Source organism: Culex quinquefasciatus, chromosome 3 (assembly GCF_015732765.1).
Source record: "Culex quinquefasciatus strain JHB chromosome 3, VPISU_Cqui_1.0_pri_paternal, whole genome shotgun sequence".
Taxonomy (NCBI): domain Eukaryota; kingdom Metazoa; phylum Arthropoda; class Insecta; order Diptera; family Culicidae; genus Culex; species Culex quinquefasciatus.
The window spans coordinates 13,552,620-13,570,627 of NC_051863.1; the positions used below are offsets into that span (position 1 = coordinate 13,552,620).

Genomic DNA, 18,008 nt, shown 5'->3' on the forward strand with positions numbered 1-18,008 from the left:
AATCACTAAAAAATATTTATTCAAAAACACTATTTTGATTGACAGATTTGTCTCTTTATTTTTCAAACATACGTTTAAGATTTTTTTTTAAAATAGCTTGAATAGTCAAACTTGGATAGTATATTTTTAAGACCGTAAATCGAAGTTTTTCTTTCAAAAAACAATCTTTACAACGGCTGTAACTCAGAAAGGGTAAACTCTATCAAAAAACCTCAAACATTATTTTCGATTTTGAATAGAAAAAAATCAAAAACTATTTTATTAAGAAAAATAAATATTGCACTTGCTTAAAGGATGGCATTTTTTGTCCCCTAATGTGTCCCCTAGTGTTTTTGAGTAATCAACTATCTACTAATTTTTGTGGAGAACTGTAAGAAAACTGTAGAAAAATGTCTTTGGTCACAAGGATGGTATCCACTTGTCTCAAGTAGATAAAAAAATGATGTTTTCTCAGAGATTTATTTGGTGATATAAAAATCACTTTTTGTCACTAAAAATTATTTTCAAAAAACCCTTTTCTTTTTTTTATAAGTTTAAAGAGCCTGATATCTTTTCAGAAAATTACAGAAAAAGCAAGCAATTATGATTTATTGAAAAAAATAGTGACTTTTTCAAAAAATATCGAAAGGCCACACATTTTTTTGTCTTCATTTTATATTGCAAAATTTTCAAATTGTGGCCTTGTATGAAACTTATTTGAAAACAAGTCGCAATTTTTAATTTTTTAATGTTTGAGCCGGCCGCGCAAATATGGTAATTTTCAGAAGCTAATAACTTTGTTGCAAAAAAAAATCCTCAAAATATGATGTCTACGAGATACTTTTTCGCCAAATTTAATGAAAAACTTATTGCGCCTTCCATAGGTAAAAACTAAAACATTTGCCTTTCTCCATACATTTTGACGATTTTTCTCATACAAACTTCAAGCTATTAGATTAGGGTTCCCGTAGTCAGAATGAGCTTAAATTTGGAATTTAGTCAATCATTGATTTCAGTTAGTTTAGATTTGAACCACCCTAATGAACAGGAGGGTAACTCGAAACAGATTTTGCAAAAATTATTTAACATCCAAAAATGATTTTTGGAAAAATCATTATTTTTATTGCACAATGGCTCATTTTGTATGAACAATAGGGTGGTTCATAGGTGATTTTTCGCATTCCATTACAGGGTTGAACTTTAAAGAAAGCTCGACGGATGAAAACTCAAGCAGTCCAATTGGGCCCATATTTGGGAGTCATGCTCAGCCACCGATACAAAATGTCTTCTTGAGACAAAAGGAATCGCTGGACGTGCGAAAACCTAGAGAATTTCCCAACTTTATTCGACGTTATTGCATTTTGCCATGTCGGTTACGTATCACTAGAAATCTGCTAAAATTACGGCGAATTCACTCGTCGGGATTTAGATTCCCAACGCATCAGCTTTCCTGGCGTAAATCTACCTTTCCTGGAAAAAAACATACACCAGCCACCACTCCAGTGCAGTTTATTGCCGGATGGTGCATCAACGCCCACATCAAACCGGAATCGGGAGGCTCCAGCAGTGCAATCTTTAGTGCAACACGAATTTTGGAAGCGAATACTGGAATGGATCCTTGATTCGGTGAATAGTTTGCGTGTATGATTTTTAATTTTCCAAAGATTAATTACCAATTTTAATCGCTATCCTGCAGGCGATTGACACGCCAAGTTTTCCCATCAGATAACGTAAATTGTTACGTTGGGATGCCGGGTTGGGTGGCAATCATCAGTTTTCGATATACCAATTTTCCCGGAAATCTTCCGAGATGTCACACACAAAGGCTTCGTCTTCCAGGAGGGGAAAACATGCAAGACAAACTTGCCTCACAGGGGAAATTGATTTAGGAAGGTCATGCTACGCTCGGCCGCATACAGATTAGAACTCAGCTTTGAACTGTACGAGGATGGTCCTCTTATCTGCGGCTGTGGCGTCCCGTACGGACGTTGACCAACAGCCCACAAGTCAAGAGTGTCATTCTGAGTATTGTTTGTGGTTTGTGCGCGATGTGATTACACTGAACGCTGCACTAAACTAACAAAAGATATAGCGGCTTGTGATTGTGGTGTCTCGACGGCGTGTAAATGGCGCGCAAATTCGATATGGTGGGGTAGGGCACTTGTTGCTTATTTCCACGCCCACTACACGGAGGAAAATCGGTTGCCCGAAATCGCGAGCATGCGCTCATGAAATTCGGAACGAAGAACAGTTTCATGAACGCTTGCTCGCGATTTCGGGCAAACGATTTTCCTCCGTGCAGAGACGACCGGGCTGATCCGGTGCTGATAAAATATCACTGTTTATGAAGGCGTGCGCTTGATTGGGTTGTCTAACTGGGGAATTGAAGCCACTTCAAGCAGACTGAATTTTACACTCATTACACTCACGAAATTTCTCATCAGAAGTTCATGTTCACGGTCCATCTGCTCCAAACAACTTATGTTATTTCTTCACACAAAACCAACCAGACTATGCAGGATCCAAGTGAACTTGCAGTAGTAACGAGTCATGCTAGTCGCGTTGGTATGAGTCTTAGTTCTGAAAATCTTATTTGCACTTCTATTGAAGCTCTGCTGAAAATTCCAGGTAAATTGGTTGAGCTTTAACTGTTGCCCTTTTGATTGTATTCTTACAACTGAGCTTATTGATCTAATTCACAAGATTGTTGCACGTCGCTGAGCGCAAGAGGATCACGCTCTAAACATTTCTGCATGATTGATTCGACAGAATCTATTGCAAAAGCTTCCTGTTTGTAAATTTTTGATTGCGCCTGAATGTTTGCAAAAGAACCAGTCTCACAAGAATGAGAAAAAGTTTTGTGAATTTAATTCTTGTTTTTTCTTCACCTTTCTTCACCAGTGGCCTTTTTCTATGACTCAAGAAGATACTTTACATCATTAGTTCGTAGCCTTTTTACTAAAATATTTCAAAATTCGTATCTTTAAAACTTTTTTTTAATCGATACCAAATGCGGAAATAGATTTTATTTGTATTAAAAAAATGGTTTGTAAATATTCGAAATTCTGTAACTTTTAAAGGAATTTTCTGAACGATTTGGCGTCTTGAGCAAAGTGAGAACTATTTTGAAAAAATCGGTACAGTCCAGACTCGATTATCCGAAGGCAAAGGATAATCGAAACATCAGATAATCGAATCACAAAAAAAAATTTTTTCGCTGTCTAATTTTTGATTGTTGAGCATAGGTATGACCCCTTAACTACGCTAAAATTATTTAGAATTTTTAAATCTAAGATGGCGGACAAAATGGCGGTGATGCAATATTGAAAAATGCATATTATTTTTTAAAAATTTTCAAATTTGACTAAAATAGGGTCGTAGAACTCAAATTTTATGTTTAAAACAAGAAAATAAAAAAATACGAAAAAAAATTCCCATACAAACCTTTGGATAATCGAACTTCGGATAATCGAAACTTCGGATAATCGAGTCTGGACTGTACACGGAAAAAATATCGATTTTTTAATGACGTTTTTCATAAAAAACTAAATTTTCCGAAATTCGTATTTTTTATTTCCGAGATGTTCTTATATGAGCGATTCTCTAAGATTCGGTTTATTTTTGTATTTTTAATCCGGCATGCCCGAAGAAGCGTTAGAATGTTCATATAATTTTCCATACAAATTTGGCAACTGTCCATACAAAAATGGTTTATGAAAATTCAAAACTCTGTATCTTTTGAAGGAATTTTTTGATCGATTTGGTGTCTGCGGCAAAGTTGTAGGTATGGATGAGGACGACATTAAAAAAAATTATACACGGTAAAAAAAATGTGATTTTTAATTTCACTTTTTGCCACTTAAACTTGATTTGCAAAAAAAAAACACTGTTTTTATTTTTTTTTTCTTTTTTTTACCCCAACTTTTATCAGAAATTTCCAGAATGTGCAAAAAATCTTCGACCGAGTTTTGATTTTTTTTAATCAACACTGATTTTTTTTCAAAATATCGAAATATTGGTAGCAAAAAATTTTCATCTTCATTTTCCAATGTAAAATCGAATCTGCAATCAAAAAGTACTGCAATGATTTTTTTTATAAAGCGCGCCGTTTTCAAGATATAGCCATTTTAGGTAACTTTTTTGATAAAAAGTCGCAGTTATTAATTTTTTTTTAAATTAGTTAGAAAAAGAAACAGAAAAATTACAATATTCTAAGTCTCATCCAAACATTCCCAAATTTGTTAATTCCAATATCTCAGCATCTAATGGTTCAATTTTAAATATTAAAAAAGAAAGATTTGTAAAAATTTATGATCTGTCCGAAAAAAAATATTTTGACAATTTTGGAATCAAATTATCATTTCATAAGGGCCAAACATTCAATATTGGCTTGGTTTAAAATTAGGGTGGTTCACAATTAGAGTGGTTTAGATAATCGACCCTTTGAGGAATATTTTTGGTTTTTTTCTAGAATGTTTAAGACATGTTATTCAAGCAAATTTGTCTGAGATTTTATCTCACAATCGATGCCTTTTTAGCGCGTCTTATTTATCTCGCTAGATAGATATTTCACCGAAAGTTTATTAATTGCTTGGAAAAAAATACCTAAGAAAGCTATAAATTTAAATTTAGCTAAAACAAAGTTATGATTTTAAGGATTATTGGAACTGTTCTTCCAAATTAAAAATAAGATATTTTCGATAAAAAAAAAATGTATTCTTTGAGAATTTCGATTTCTTACAAAAAAAAAATCAAAGAACTTTTAGAATGACTGCAAAAATTGAGCATTTTTGTTTTAAAATTCCAACAAAAATTCATAAAATTTTGTTTTCTGGAAACTCTTTAACTTTCGTTTTAAGGAACGAACAAACAAAAACTCACAGAAAAAAATGAAAATCTCTCGAAAATATGGAAAAACACTAAACAATATAAAAATTTATATCTATTTCAAAACTGTCTTTTTTTGATAATGCAAAAAGTGGTGTCTCAAAAGTATAAAAAAATTATTGCAATGTTATTTTTAAATGAATAAATTATTAAGAAATACTTAGACAAAGTTTAATTCCGTGATATTGAAGATAGATGTTTAACAAATTATTAATTTAATATATAATTATTTAACTCTGATGCCTTTCGCCACATTTGTTAAAAGCATTTTTTCTGGTATCCTTTTGTTTTAATTTCTGCATCAAAATGCTTATCCTTGCCGCATTGGGACTCATTGCATCGAGTTCCGTGCAAGATGGCTCGAAATCCAATCCATGTTTCAGCGGAATTTTTGGTACGATTTACGTATTTCACTTTGCCAACCGTTCGGCTCAATTGAAATTGCATTCCCGTTTGCTTCCCAGAAAATTTTATTTCACTTTAATTAATTCCATTATAGAGCTGTTGTACAAATAATGATCTTTCATGAGTAAATATTTTGAAGGCTTTATTTAATTTGAAATAAACATACATTAAAGATCGAGCTTATATTTAAAACAAAATCAGTAAACTATGGCACCGTTTTCAGCTTGTTGAATATTGAAGTAGAAAAAAAAACGGATTTAAAATACTTTTTTACCCCTAAGTTGCACACAAAGGAATCCAAACTCTGTCCTTTCGCTCAAGAGCTCTAGCTCTTGAAGCAACCATCTTTCCATAACGAGTCTGGCTCAACAGACCCATTTCGCTTACAGTCAATCAACAATCACAGTCTGTAAGTGTGCTAATTGACACTGTTGCTGTGCTTGTTTTAGGGGAGTGTGGTCTGTGATGTAATTTCAATTGATTCTTTTACCAAATTCTAGCAGGGTTGCCAAATTTTTAAGTTAAAAAAAATTGTACACAGTGCCATCGTGTAAATTTAGAATGTGTTAAATTGGAAGGTTTAAAATGACCTCTTTTATTATGTAAAATTACCTCAATTTAGAGTAAAACAGTGATTCTTTAACTTGTCGCTACTATTGGGCAGCCTCTCCTTTTTTTGCCGAGTATCACATCGCCCATTTAGATGCAACGACCGTCCCAGAGTTGGTTTGATTTTTACCCCCGGCCTGACCGTGGGGATGCTTGGCTATCAACGTTGCTCAAAACCACAACTCGGCTTCGATTCACACAGTTCAGTGAAATCCGATTAGTTTAGTGTACGTACACATAGTGTCAGGTCAGTGTTTCACAGACCGCACTCGGTTTCCGCGCAACCGCGCGCGCCCGAAAACAAATTTGAACGTCCCCATTACGCCCTGCTGGTCCTCTTATTATGAGAGACAATTGGAGCTGATTGGGACGGTACACCACACACGTTTATCATATCCATGTGGTGAGCGGTTGTGAACTCCATTTTTTAGTTTAGTTAAATTTGAAAAAAATGAAAACGTTTTCTTATCATTTTTTATAACATTGATTAAATTAAATGTTTAATCCCTAATGCATGCAAATTATGTTGATGTCCAGATTTAATGCAAACCACTCAATTATGTTCGAATGAGTGAAGCCAGATAAATCACGCAACCGAATGAAATGTAGAGCATGTCACTAAATGTATACGCACACCTGCTGGGTGAACAACTGCAGTTGGACAGCGGATCTCAACATTAATATGTACAATTTGAAATGAAATATCAAATCGGAGAATTAATCCACCAAAAGTGGTTTTTGGCCTCCTCACATTTATGGAACTTTCATTTTAACTGTTTTGATATCTCTTGGTAGGGTTCCCAAATTTCTAGAGTTAGTCATCAAGTATTGCGTTATTTTTCTTACCAAAATAGCTTTAATTTATGAAACAGTTGTTAATTCTTCAAACTTACTGATTGAAAAAATTTACAAAAATCATTCCAAGGATATTTCCGAAAAAAGGTTTAAAAACAAAATAATTTACGTTTTGAGGGTGCACAGCAATCAAGAAAGTTGTGTCTTTAAATGTTTTTTAAACATCAAAAATTGGCTGAAAATTTGATTTTTGGTGATTGTTTAGACCGAAGCCCACTTAAAGACGGAGTTGGGAAGAAGAGTGTTAAACAGTTTTTATTCAAATGGTATGAAATGGATCATATTTAAACGATTTTTTTTTTTTTTTCAAAATAAATAATTCTTGTTTCAGTATTGTTTTTGGGAGTTTTTCTCTCACGTTTTTCCAAACATTTACAATCCTGTTATGTTGTAATGTTAATGTAGCTAATTGATTTATTTTTGGCAACTTAATTTTTTTAGAGCGTCCAATTTCCCGTCCCGGGATTTCCCGGAAAAAAATATTTCCCGTTTCCCGGGACATACATTTCTAACTTTTTTGGCACCAATATTTTGAAATTGTACAAAAAATAATAATTATAGAAACTGATTTGATTTTATTCAAAAAATATCGAACTAATCAGCTTGTGTGTAAGATGTATGTCAAGGTTTAATCCAGATAGTATTTATTACTGAAGCATTCACAATTAGGAATATTGTTTTCTTATATGTTGTGCCACAAAAATTACGCTATTATGGAATTAATATTACCTTTTTTTATTTTGGACAACCTATTTTAACGAAATTTTTTGTAACATCATTTGAAAATAAGATACAGTGGACTCTCTGGCTGTCGATCTTCTCGATATAAATATTCCTCCAGCTGTGAATAAAATTTTCAGTCCCTTCAAGAAGATTGCTTTGATTTTTCGTTCTATAATTTGACAACTCCCTCTCTCGACGGTCCCTTCAATATCGACAACGAGAGAGTCCACTGTATTCACCTCTTCCGGCCAAGATCAAATTCAAAACAATTTGATTTAAAAAAACACTTCTCAACAAAAAATACCTATAATATTATTTTGCGATTTGCTACGACTTGAAAGACTGCATAAAAATAGAAAATACATCTATTTTCTCATAGTTGCTGGATTTTTTACAAGCAGTCAAGATATTAATTGATCCTCACACTCATTTTGACCATTAAAATTGCTGTTCTGTCAAATTTTGTTGAAAAATATTTAAACAGAAATATTGAGAGATCAGAAATTTTTTAATAAAATTTCGTTAGTTTCCCGGGAATGTTGTAACTCCGGGAAGTTGGACGCTCTAATGTTATTATAGTAAGAAGTTTCAAAATCTAGCTTAACATTGAAAAAGTCGTATAAAAATTTAAAATTGCGTTTTGACCGTGTCTGAACCAGGGATCTTACACGCATACAGTTTCCTGAATTCCTCACCAGAGGCGCTGTCAATATTGTATGATTTTTGAAAAGTTCGTATGAAATAAATACATGTTTTTCCTCAAATTATGTTTTTTGTTAGTGTCTACCTCGGTTCTTACTTTTTTTGCATATATATGCGAGATAATTACAAGCATTAGGTTTTTTTTTACATTTAACATTTATTAGATCAATGAAACAAAGTTCTACTTGGCCATTCAAGAAAAACAACACAACTAAACTTCCGTTTCCTTAAAACAAATTAAAACTTGTTTGATATTTCCTGTCCGTTGTACTGAAATGAATTACGCTTAAATTTCTGTCGAAAATGCTCTAAACTAGCTGAGAAATTCTCTCAGATTTCGGTCATTCGATTTTTTTTTTTTTGTATTTTTTAATCCGGCTGAAACTTTTTTGGTGCCTTCGGTATGCCCAAAGAAGCCATTTTGCATCATTAGTTTGTCCATATAATTTTCCATACAAATTTGGCAGCTGTCCATACAAAAATGATATGTGAAAATTCAAAAATCTGTATCTTTTGAAGGAATTTTTTGATCGATTTGGTGTCTTCGGCAAAGTTGTAGGTATGGATATGGACTACACTGAAAAAAAATGATGCACGGTAAAAAAAATTTTGGTGATTTTTTATTTAACTTTTTGTCACTAAAACTTGATTTGCAAAAAAACACTATTTTTAACTTTTTGAGATGTTTTAGAGGACATCAAATGCCAACTTTTCAGAAATTTCCAGGTTGTGCAAAAAATCTTTGAGCGAGTTATGAATTTTTGAATCAATACTGATTTTTTTCAAAAAATCCAAAAATTTATCCCAAAAATTTTTCAACTTACTTTAGTGAAATTTTGATAAAGTGCACCGTTTTCAAGTTAAATCCATTTTTAGGTGACTTTTTTGAAAATAGTCGCAGTTTTTCATTTTCCGATCTCTTCGAAAAAAATATTTTCAAAATTTTTAAACCAAGACTAACATTTAAAAGGGCCAAACATTTAATATTACGCCCTTTTGAAATGTTAGTCTTTTGAAAATATCTTTTTCGAAAAGATCTGAAAATTTCACGAATGTGACATGAGGGTTAATGAATTTACAACTTATCGTTCAAATTTGTTTCAATGACAATTTTAATCTTTTTGCAAAAAATGGGTTTGGCTCCCTGATTATTTTTTTTCAGTTTTTGAATTTGAATTCATATTTTCATAGAATTTGGTGCGTACAAAAAGGAGATCATCAAATGTGTGATAACCTCCGAAGCAGTGGAAGTACATGTTCATTAAATATGCTTCTCCATTGGCAAAACAGCTACCATCAACTAGCTACATACCATGTAGATTTATGAGGAAAACGAAGCATCGCACCGATGTGTAAATTAGAATCACTAATTAATGCACAAATGTCTTGTCTGCCGTCTCTCATCATCACTTAAAAGTAAAAAAGCAACAATTGTGTATAGAATGAGGTATAAATGCTTGGTTGTGATTTTAAATTAGGTGATATTAGAACTGGAAAGATGTTAAATGCAGTACGTTACAAATTCTTTTTTTTTATTTAAACTTTTCAACAACTTTGCTTGCCCAGTGTCCCGCTCAAAATTCTTGATAAACATTCAAAAGAACTCGTGCACCTAATGCCAGAGCTACGAATCAAGCGCCCGTTGATACTTGTGATAAGCCCTCACCTCGTTGAGTATGTCAGTGTGTGTGTGTGTGTGTGTGCTCTGTTGACGTTTTGTGGCCATTGTGATCGTGTGTGCGCCCCCGACTATTGTCGGTTGTGCAAATATTAATTTCTCGTAATCGCTCGGCGCGCGCGCGGTTACGTTTGTTGGTATTGAACTCGACGGTGATGTTCGGTTTCAATTACTACGGCAGCTCACCCTGTTCCCGCCGTATGGTTGTTGGGTCCAAGTGATTGCTAAATAAACTGCACTAATGATGGTGCATTGTTTACAATCCGTTTAATTGATAACAGTATCAACATAGGATTAAACATTTGCTAGTTTTTTCTTATATTTTAATATTTATTTTGAACCACCCTAACGCGCGCGAGTCGTGACTTGTCTGTCAATGATTGAAGCAAAAGTGTTTGTGATTTCATCGATCGTGTTTGCAATAAATGATGCCCCCACCTGTAGTCTGAACGTAAAACTGTAATGATTTTACCGGATTCTCATGTGAACTCTCCGTTGGTTGTTTACTGCAAATCGTATTTAGATAATTTTTCTTGCAGCTTGAATATTGAAAATTTGGGCGAATTTTCAAAATTCTCCACGTGATTCCCAACATAGTTTCGCTTGGGTGTTATAAATTCTATATTTCACTAAACTGTAAACTAACTTTAAGTATAGCTATTCAGTGTACAGAGCAGCGTCGATACCTCACAGCGAAAACTGCCAAACCCACATTCACACGCTTCGACGACCGACTCTGGTGGCGACTCTGCCAGTCGACCAGAGGAATTTTATCGACAAAACTGGACGACCTTGGCCATCCGGAGGCAATTCTACTTCTAACAACGTAAAAGGGGGGCAATTCGACTGAAATTGGGCTTTGCTTGCTTCGATTTCCGAACCCGTGCAACGATTGGCAAGTGACCCCAACCAGAGCGGGACTGCAAGGCGAAATCGTCCATTCACATCTCGTAATGGGCGTGTTTGTGTGTAGTAAACAACTACAACAGTAAACTGCATTTTTTTGTTGCTCACCCCCGCTGGTCAGTTGTTTAGTGCCTCAGGTGAAAGGCAAAATTTATGTCAAATTACATGAACGCTAGAAATTAAACAACGGAACACATCCTCCCTGCTGCAACCCCCGTTGAAACCGTACCAAGATTTTCCAATTAGTTCGCAACGCAAGGAACCCACTAAAAAAAATCCCCCCAAAAATTTCTCATCTTTCAGAAACCGGATATGGACCACTCGGAGCATCACGACTACAGCCAGCACATGTTGATGAACCATAGCGGGGCGGGCAGCGGAGCCGGAATGCACGACCACAGTGACCACCACGGCTCGATGGAACACAGCCTGCAGGATCACACGATGAACAGTGGCGGCGTCGCGACTGGGCACGGCGGACACGGTCACGGGCACGGCGCGGCCAGTAGCGGCGGGATGGAAGGAATGGTCCACCACATGATGTCGATGGCGGTGAGTAGCGTTCACTTCACGGCCAAACAAAGCCCACACACACACACACACCTTGCTGGAGATTGAAAATAGTTCGAAACCAGCTAGGATGAAGCATCATCTGAAAAACGACGAGCCTTAAGGGGACTTGGATTTTGGTAAACGATATTTTTCAAGTTGCGATGCCTTTTTTTTCGTCGTCCATTCGTCCATACAAATCTTCTTGGCATTTTGAGGGGGGAGGCCACACTAACGAAAGTGGTTAAACACGGTGGAAAAAATCTCTCTCGAACTCTGCTAGAATCGTACCAGAACGCTTCATGAGTCATAATTGGACCCTAAAATTATAGTTAAATTTGTGATATTATTGTTCACAACGATAAAGCTTATTTTTCTGAGTACAATGACATTTTGTACGACTCGAATGATTTAAAATTGATTTTAAAATCAATTTTTAAAAAAATCCTCGTGACCCTTCTTGACAGATAAGATTCTACTTGACATCTCGTTCCAAGTGGACCATAGTTGATTCATCGAAAAAATGTTGTCTTTTCAATTTTTTTTTTTTTTTTTGCATTAAAATGAAGAATCGTGATCAGAAATGATTTTTAATCGTGTTTTTTTACCGTTGTACATAAAAATTTACATAGGGCTTTAGGACCCAATTAAAATTTTAGAAAAAAAAATATTTCAAAAAATACTTTAATGTAGCGATTCCACGTCAAACCATGTGCAGGAACCAGATCATGCTCTGTTTTTGCATGGGAGTGTCTTGTCCAAAACAATAGGATCCGTATTTTTTGTTCGGCGATTAAGGTGCTCCTATCCGAAACAGGCTGGGTCAAAAAAATGAACGATTTCGGTAAAAACCACGGCTAGGCTGAATTTTTGAAACATAAGACAATTTTTCCTTTGAATCCTATCGAATAACCTTTCATTTGCATCCACTACAGCTAAAATCAGTTGTAACGGCCCGGAGTTATGATTTTTTGAAAAATGTGGTTTTTGTGAATATCGACGAAAATTGCCATTTTTGGGACCACCCTAACACGACGTAGGTCACCCTAATGACCAAACAAAAAAATACAGGTCGTCTATTTTTCCCCCCAAGGAATCCCCAGAAAAATGTTGAGCCCTATCGGAGACAAATCTGACAGCTGTCCATTAGGGTGAGAAGAATTGAGTTAAAGTTTAAGGAAGCGTTCCTTTATTACGTAACGCAGTTGGAAGAAAGGCGGTCGAGGGCTGTGTTACGCTCCATATATCCTTTTTTGTGTAAACATTTGTTTTGTTGGGGGTAAAAATACATTGTTTTTGCGTTACGTAATAAAAGAATGCTTCCTAATCGTTGGAGTTGGCATGGACAAAATCGCAAAAATGTATGGGGAAAAAAACAACAAAATTTCACTAAAAGCTGACGTTAAATGTGTCAGCTCACTGTCAAATGTGTGATTCTTATGGTAAATTGTATGACAAATAACTTTGTTGAAGATCGCAAAACGATCCGAATTAACCCTGACGAGTTGTTAAAGAAGACGGTTTTGTATGAAAAGATTGTTTTAAACAAACTTTCACGATATATAGCGACCCGTAAACCTCAACCGATTCGGCTCAAAATTGGCACAGTTACTGATTTTTGCTTAACGTGAAGCCGTTGATCATTTTGGAAGGAAATTGGAAATCACTCTGAAACGCTCTTTATTGAAATCAATTTAAGGAATATCTGCAAAAAAAAAGAAATAGCTGTCGTCTTAAAAATTTATGTAATTTTGTGGTACAATCATTGACGTTGTTGGCAATTACTGATTAATGATGATTTCCATAACATCGCAAGGAATGGGATAATTGTTACCAAAAAAATCACAACTTGTGGAAGAAATTTTGTGAAAATATTGATAGTGGCGCAAAATGTATATCTTTGAATGATTTTTCATGACAATGATGGAAGTCTTCACGTTAAGGAATTGTCATTAGGGATACTTTTTTTTACTGTCGCCCTAATGTCCATGCAAAATGGTATGTAAATATTCCAAAATCGGTTTTTTATTGATGTGTCGATAATTGTTTAAGTATAAGTCTTGGTATAGGACTTGGACTTGGTGTAAACATAAATATACGGTAAAAAAATGCTTTTTTTTTTACTTTTTGTCACTAATTTAATTTAAGAGGCAGTATTTATAGATTCTGCTCGGTTTGTTCTAGAGATCGTATCGAGATGCTCCGATTGGGATGAAACTTTCAGGGTTTGTTTGTCTATACATGAGATGAACTCATGCCAAATATGAGCCGTCTACGACAAAGGGAAGTGGGGTAAAACGGGCATTGAAGTTTGAAGTCCAAAACACATGAAAATTCTTAAAATTGCTCGCATTTCCGTAAAACTTCATCAATTCCAACTCTCTTAGATGCATTCGAAAGGACTTTTGAAGCCCTTCAAGATGTGCTATAGACACCCAGGATTGGTTTGACTTTTTCTCATAGCTTTTGCAAATTAGTGTTAAAAATGGATTTTTTCAAAACCTTAATAACTTTTGGCAACAGCCTCCAACACCCATACTCCCATAGGTCAAAAGTTAGGGAATTCCATGGACTATAAGCCTACGGAAATAACTTTTTGGCCAATCGCAGTATTTCTCATAGTTTTACGATTTTTCTAGAACAAACATTTTACAACGTTAGTTTTTGCCCTGTAGGCCAAGAAGAAGGCACTTTTTAGTCTCAATTTTGTCATATTCGGAATCTTCGGACAATTTCACGTAAGTTAGAAGTATTGGAGTTGTAATTTTGATTTAAAAAATAATTAAATAAAACATTTTTGAAAAAAGAAATAGATCTTATTTCCTCTATGATCAATACGTCAAATGCTGTATCAAGTAGGCGAAAACTTGTTTTACCCCTAACTCGACAAAATGCTAAATAATATTTTAATTAATTTTAAATGGCATTTTTTCCAATCAAATTCAAAATTCTAACACCTCAATCTAATGTAAAATTTTCTGAGGATTCCGAATATGTCAAAATTGAGACCAAAAAGTGCCTCTTTGGAGGCCTACAGGCCAAAAAACTAACGCTGTAAAATGTTTGTTATAGAAAAATCGTAAAACTATGAGAAAAACTGCGGTTGGCCAAAAAGTTAATACCGTAGGCTTATAGTCCATGAAATTTCCTAACTTTTGACCTATGGGAGTAAGGGTGTTGGAGGCTGTTGCCAAAAGTTATTAAGGTTTCAAAAAAATCCATTTTTAACACTAATTTGCAAAAGCTATGAGAAAAAGTCAAACCAATCCTGGATGTCTATAGCACATTTTGAAGGGCTTCAAAAGACCATTCGAATGCATCTAAGAGAGTTGGAATTGATGAAGTTTTACGGAAATGCGAGCAATTTTAAGAATTTTCATGTGTTTTGGACCTCAAACTTCAATGCCCGTTTTACCCCACTTCCCTTTGTCGTAGAGGGCTCATATTTGGCATGAGTTCATCTCATGTATAGACAAACAAACCCTGAAAGTTTCATCCAAATCGGAGCACCTCGATACGACCTGTTTCACATCGGTGAAAAACTCGCTCTTTATTACTCTATTCGGATTTTTGTCCGTTTAGGTACCTATTTTTTCTTTGCCGAAGACGCCAAATTGATTCCTTCAAAAGTAGGGCGTCCAAAAATATTTTTAAATCCCGGGATCCCTGGAAATTTTTAGAACAGTTATAAAATCTCTGTTTTCATTAAATTTGTAATGATTTTCAAGCTTAATAAATTCATTGAATTACCTTAATACTGTTAACCCTCTACAACCCAACCCAGCCTTTAGACGGGCTTCGATCTAAAAATTGACCAAAAATCAATACTCCAATCAATTTTTGATCTTTAATAACATTAGAAAGAACAACTCTTGAATTTTTTGGAAATCTTCGGGTTGGAAGTTTGACTTGTTTTATGTGACTTCGTCAATGTTTTAAAAAAAGACATTTTTTAAGCGTCAACTTTGACTGTGTTTTTTACTAACTTTTCCTATATTTTAGGTACTGCAGTACTGTTTGTAGTGTCCCAGACTATGCCTCTATTTTACTATTTAAATAATAGTTGTGCCATTCTAGAGCAGAAAATGTAAAAAACAAGCAAAAAATTAAAAAGTGTCTGTAAAAACATGAGAAATTAGATAGGTGGTAGAGTAGGCCAAATACTACCAAAAACAAACATAAACTAAACAAGATAATCAAAAATAAAATACTAAAAGTAAAACAAGAAAAACATAAAACAAGAGGAATAAAGTATTTCGTAGAACAAAAGTTGCTCAAATTGACCTCCTGAACACAGAAAAAAAATAAAAGAAAATCGAAAAAAAAATTGGGCAGTAGAGGGTTAGTTGGTGGTAATACTTCAATCCAAACAGGAATAACAGCTTTTAGTGATTTGGATGTTAAATGCATCAAAATTTGATTCAAATTAAGTAAGTCTCTTATAAGTATATTTGTATTATTTTTTATATGACATGACTAGAAAACCTTTAAAAAATCTTTTAAAATGTCTGTCACAACAAAAACGACAACTAACAAAATGATACCAGTCAATTTAAAATTTTAGATGAGTTTAGAGATTTTTTTTATAAAACATATTTTACACATTATCGTTTAGTCACAACCGCCAACTGGGGAAAATCGGGACAACAGTCTGAATAGGCACATGAGATTTCAGAGCAATCAATTGGGATATCTATGTACAAATTGTTTTGTTCCTGTTTTAACCGAAATCAATCAACTAAAAACAAAACATTATGCAAAAAATTACTAAAACAGCTGTCTTAATTCGATACATTTGTCCTAATTTGCCAAAGATGTGTAATGAAAAATTATTTAAAATGCTACATTTTTTAATTTAAAATCATGAACATCAGACATGCATCGCCACTAAGAGCTATTTTTAACGGCACTCAGCTTGTTCCACGTAGCATTTTCGTTTAAAGTAATGCTATGCTTGTTGCCAGGCAAAAACCTCTTGTTTTTAGCATGAATAATGTGTAGAAAACATTGGTTCATTCGGAAAAACGATTTAGGGATATTTTCATGGTAATGTTCTCTTAAGCTCTTTAAAAGAACTTCTTAAAAAATCTTTGAGTGCGCTTAAAGGTTCTTACGCTATATCTCACTTGGTTTTCAAAATTAATTCTCAGGGTCTTCGGGAGCCTTAAAGATTAGCGTAATTAATCTACTCTAATCATTGGCACAACATGCTGGGCATCATCTACGCGAAATGTCAAACAAGTTCTTCTAAAAGAGGAGTTAGAGCGGATGCATGTCTGGAATATACGGATTTTGGATTAAATAGAAAATATATAAACCGCTAGGCATTTTGTGGTTCTGTAAACTAAAATTGTAACCATTCTACCTTACTATTCAAATATTGGCTGATATGTGTTGTTTTTTATACTTTTAACGATTTCGCTGTATTTAACTGTTCATCTATTTCCACAAAAATATCTGAATTTCCAAACTAAAATGTATTTTTTCCAATTTCCGGAATTCCTGAAAATATAATAATTCCCGGGATTCGGAAATTCCCGGTTTTGTAAAAATCCCATAAATATTGTTCCGGGAATACCCGGGATGGACGCACTATTCAAAAGTAACATATTTTCGAATTTTTAGGTACCATTTTTGAATGAACAGTTGCCAAAATTGTATGGAGACTTGTATGGGTGGTTCAAAGCATCCATTCTAGTGCTGAAAAGTTTAAGTTTACAGTACTTGTATCGAAAAATAATACTGTTCGATACTGTTTTGGAGTTTGAGTCAAACTGTTTGACACTTATCTTTCCGGCTAATAACATTCGAGCGGGGAAACAAACGTTTGACTGAAGAAAAAAAATCCAATTCAACGGGTGTTTTTGGAATTCCAGAAAATGTTGTATTCAAATCGTTGACTTTCAAAATAGATTTTCTGTATGCCAGGGACTTGAACATATCGATGCTTCTGTGCTTTTTTATGGTAAGGAAACCAACAAGCATCGTTACTTTCATGCACGGAGTCGATCGATATATGTATCCAATTATAATGTTGTTCATATGAAATAATAGTACAAACCAATCAAACCATACAGATTGTCACCCAGCTTTACCGAGCATTGAAAGCTGAGCTGAGCCAGAATTTAATTTGCTTTGTCTGGGGAATCAATCATTTTTCAATTTCAATATTGCATACCAAGAAGCATACTAACGATTCTCCCCCTCCCCTCTTCTCCGGCACAGTTCCACGGCGGTTACAACGAGACGATCCTGTTCGAGCAGTGGAAAATCGACAGCCTGGCCGGTCTGCTCTGGTCGATGCTGCTCATCTTCGCGATGGCCGCGCTCTACGAGGGCCTCAAGTACTACCGGGAGCACCTGTTCTGGCGGACGTACAACGCCCTCCAGTACCGGCCCGTCACGGTCACCGAGAAGAGCCCCCGGAACGGGAACGTCGTCGTTTCGTCGAACAACAACGGGAACGGACTGGCGGGATCCGGGTCGGCTTCCGGTGGTGGTGGCGGCTCCCTCGACGGCATCGGTGGTGGCGGGGAAGGCGGCGACGACGGTTCCCGGGTTGTGCAGTGAGTATAACGTGGCTTTATGGTTAGGGTTTATTTTGCCGGATTCTGCGGAAAGAACGGCGTTGTTTCTTGGAAGTCATTTGAATGCATGGCTTCTTGGAGGAGCTTTAAACAGAGAGAAAAAAAAGCTGTACCACGCGAAAACAGCT

The 18,008-nt window shown here is 35.1% G+C and overlaps 1 protein-coding gene across 2 annotated transcripts in view; it reads left to right on the forward strand.

The window, feature by feature from the left end:
• The window catches only part of LOC6049068 (high affinity copper uptake protein 1), a 56,412-nt gene that overhangs the window by 27,125 nt on the left and 11,279 nt on the right, over window positions 1-18,008 (forward strand). For both annotated transcript variants that reach the window (XM_038260003.1, XM_038260004.1), the window contains exons 2-3: window positions 11,048-11,296; window positions 17,519-17,859. In XM_038260003.1, coding sequence (XP_038115931.1) covers window positions 11,057-11,296; window positions 17,519-17,859 — 581 coding nt within the window. In that variant the 5' untranslated portion in view covers window positions 11,048-11,056. The remainder of the gene's footprint in view (window positions 1-11,047; window positions 11,297-17,518; window positions 17,860-18,008) is intronic.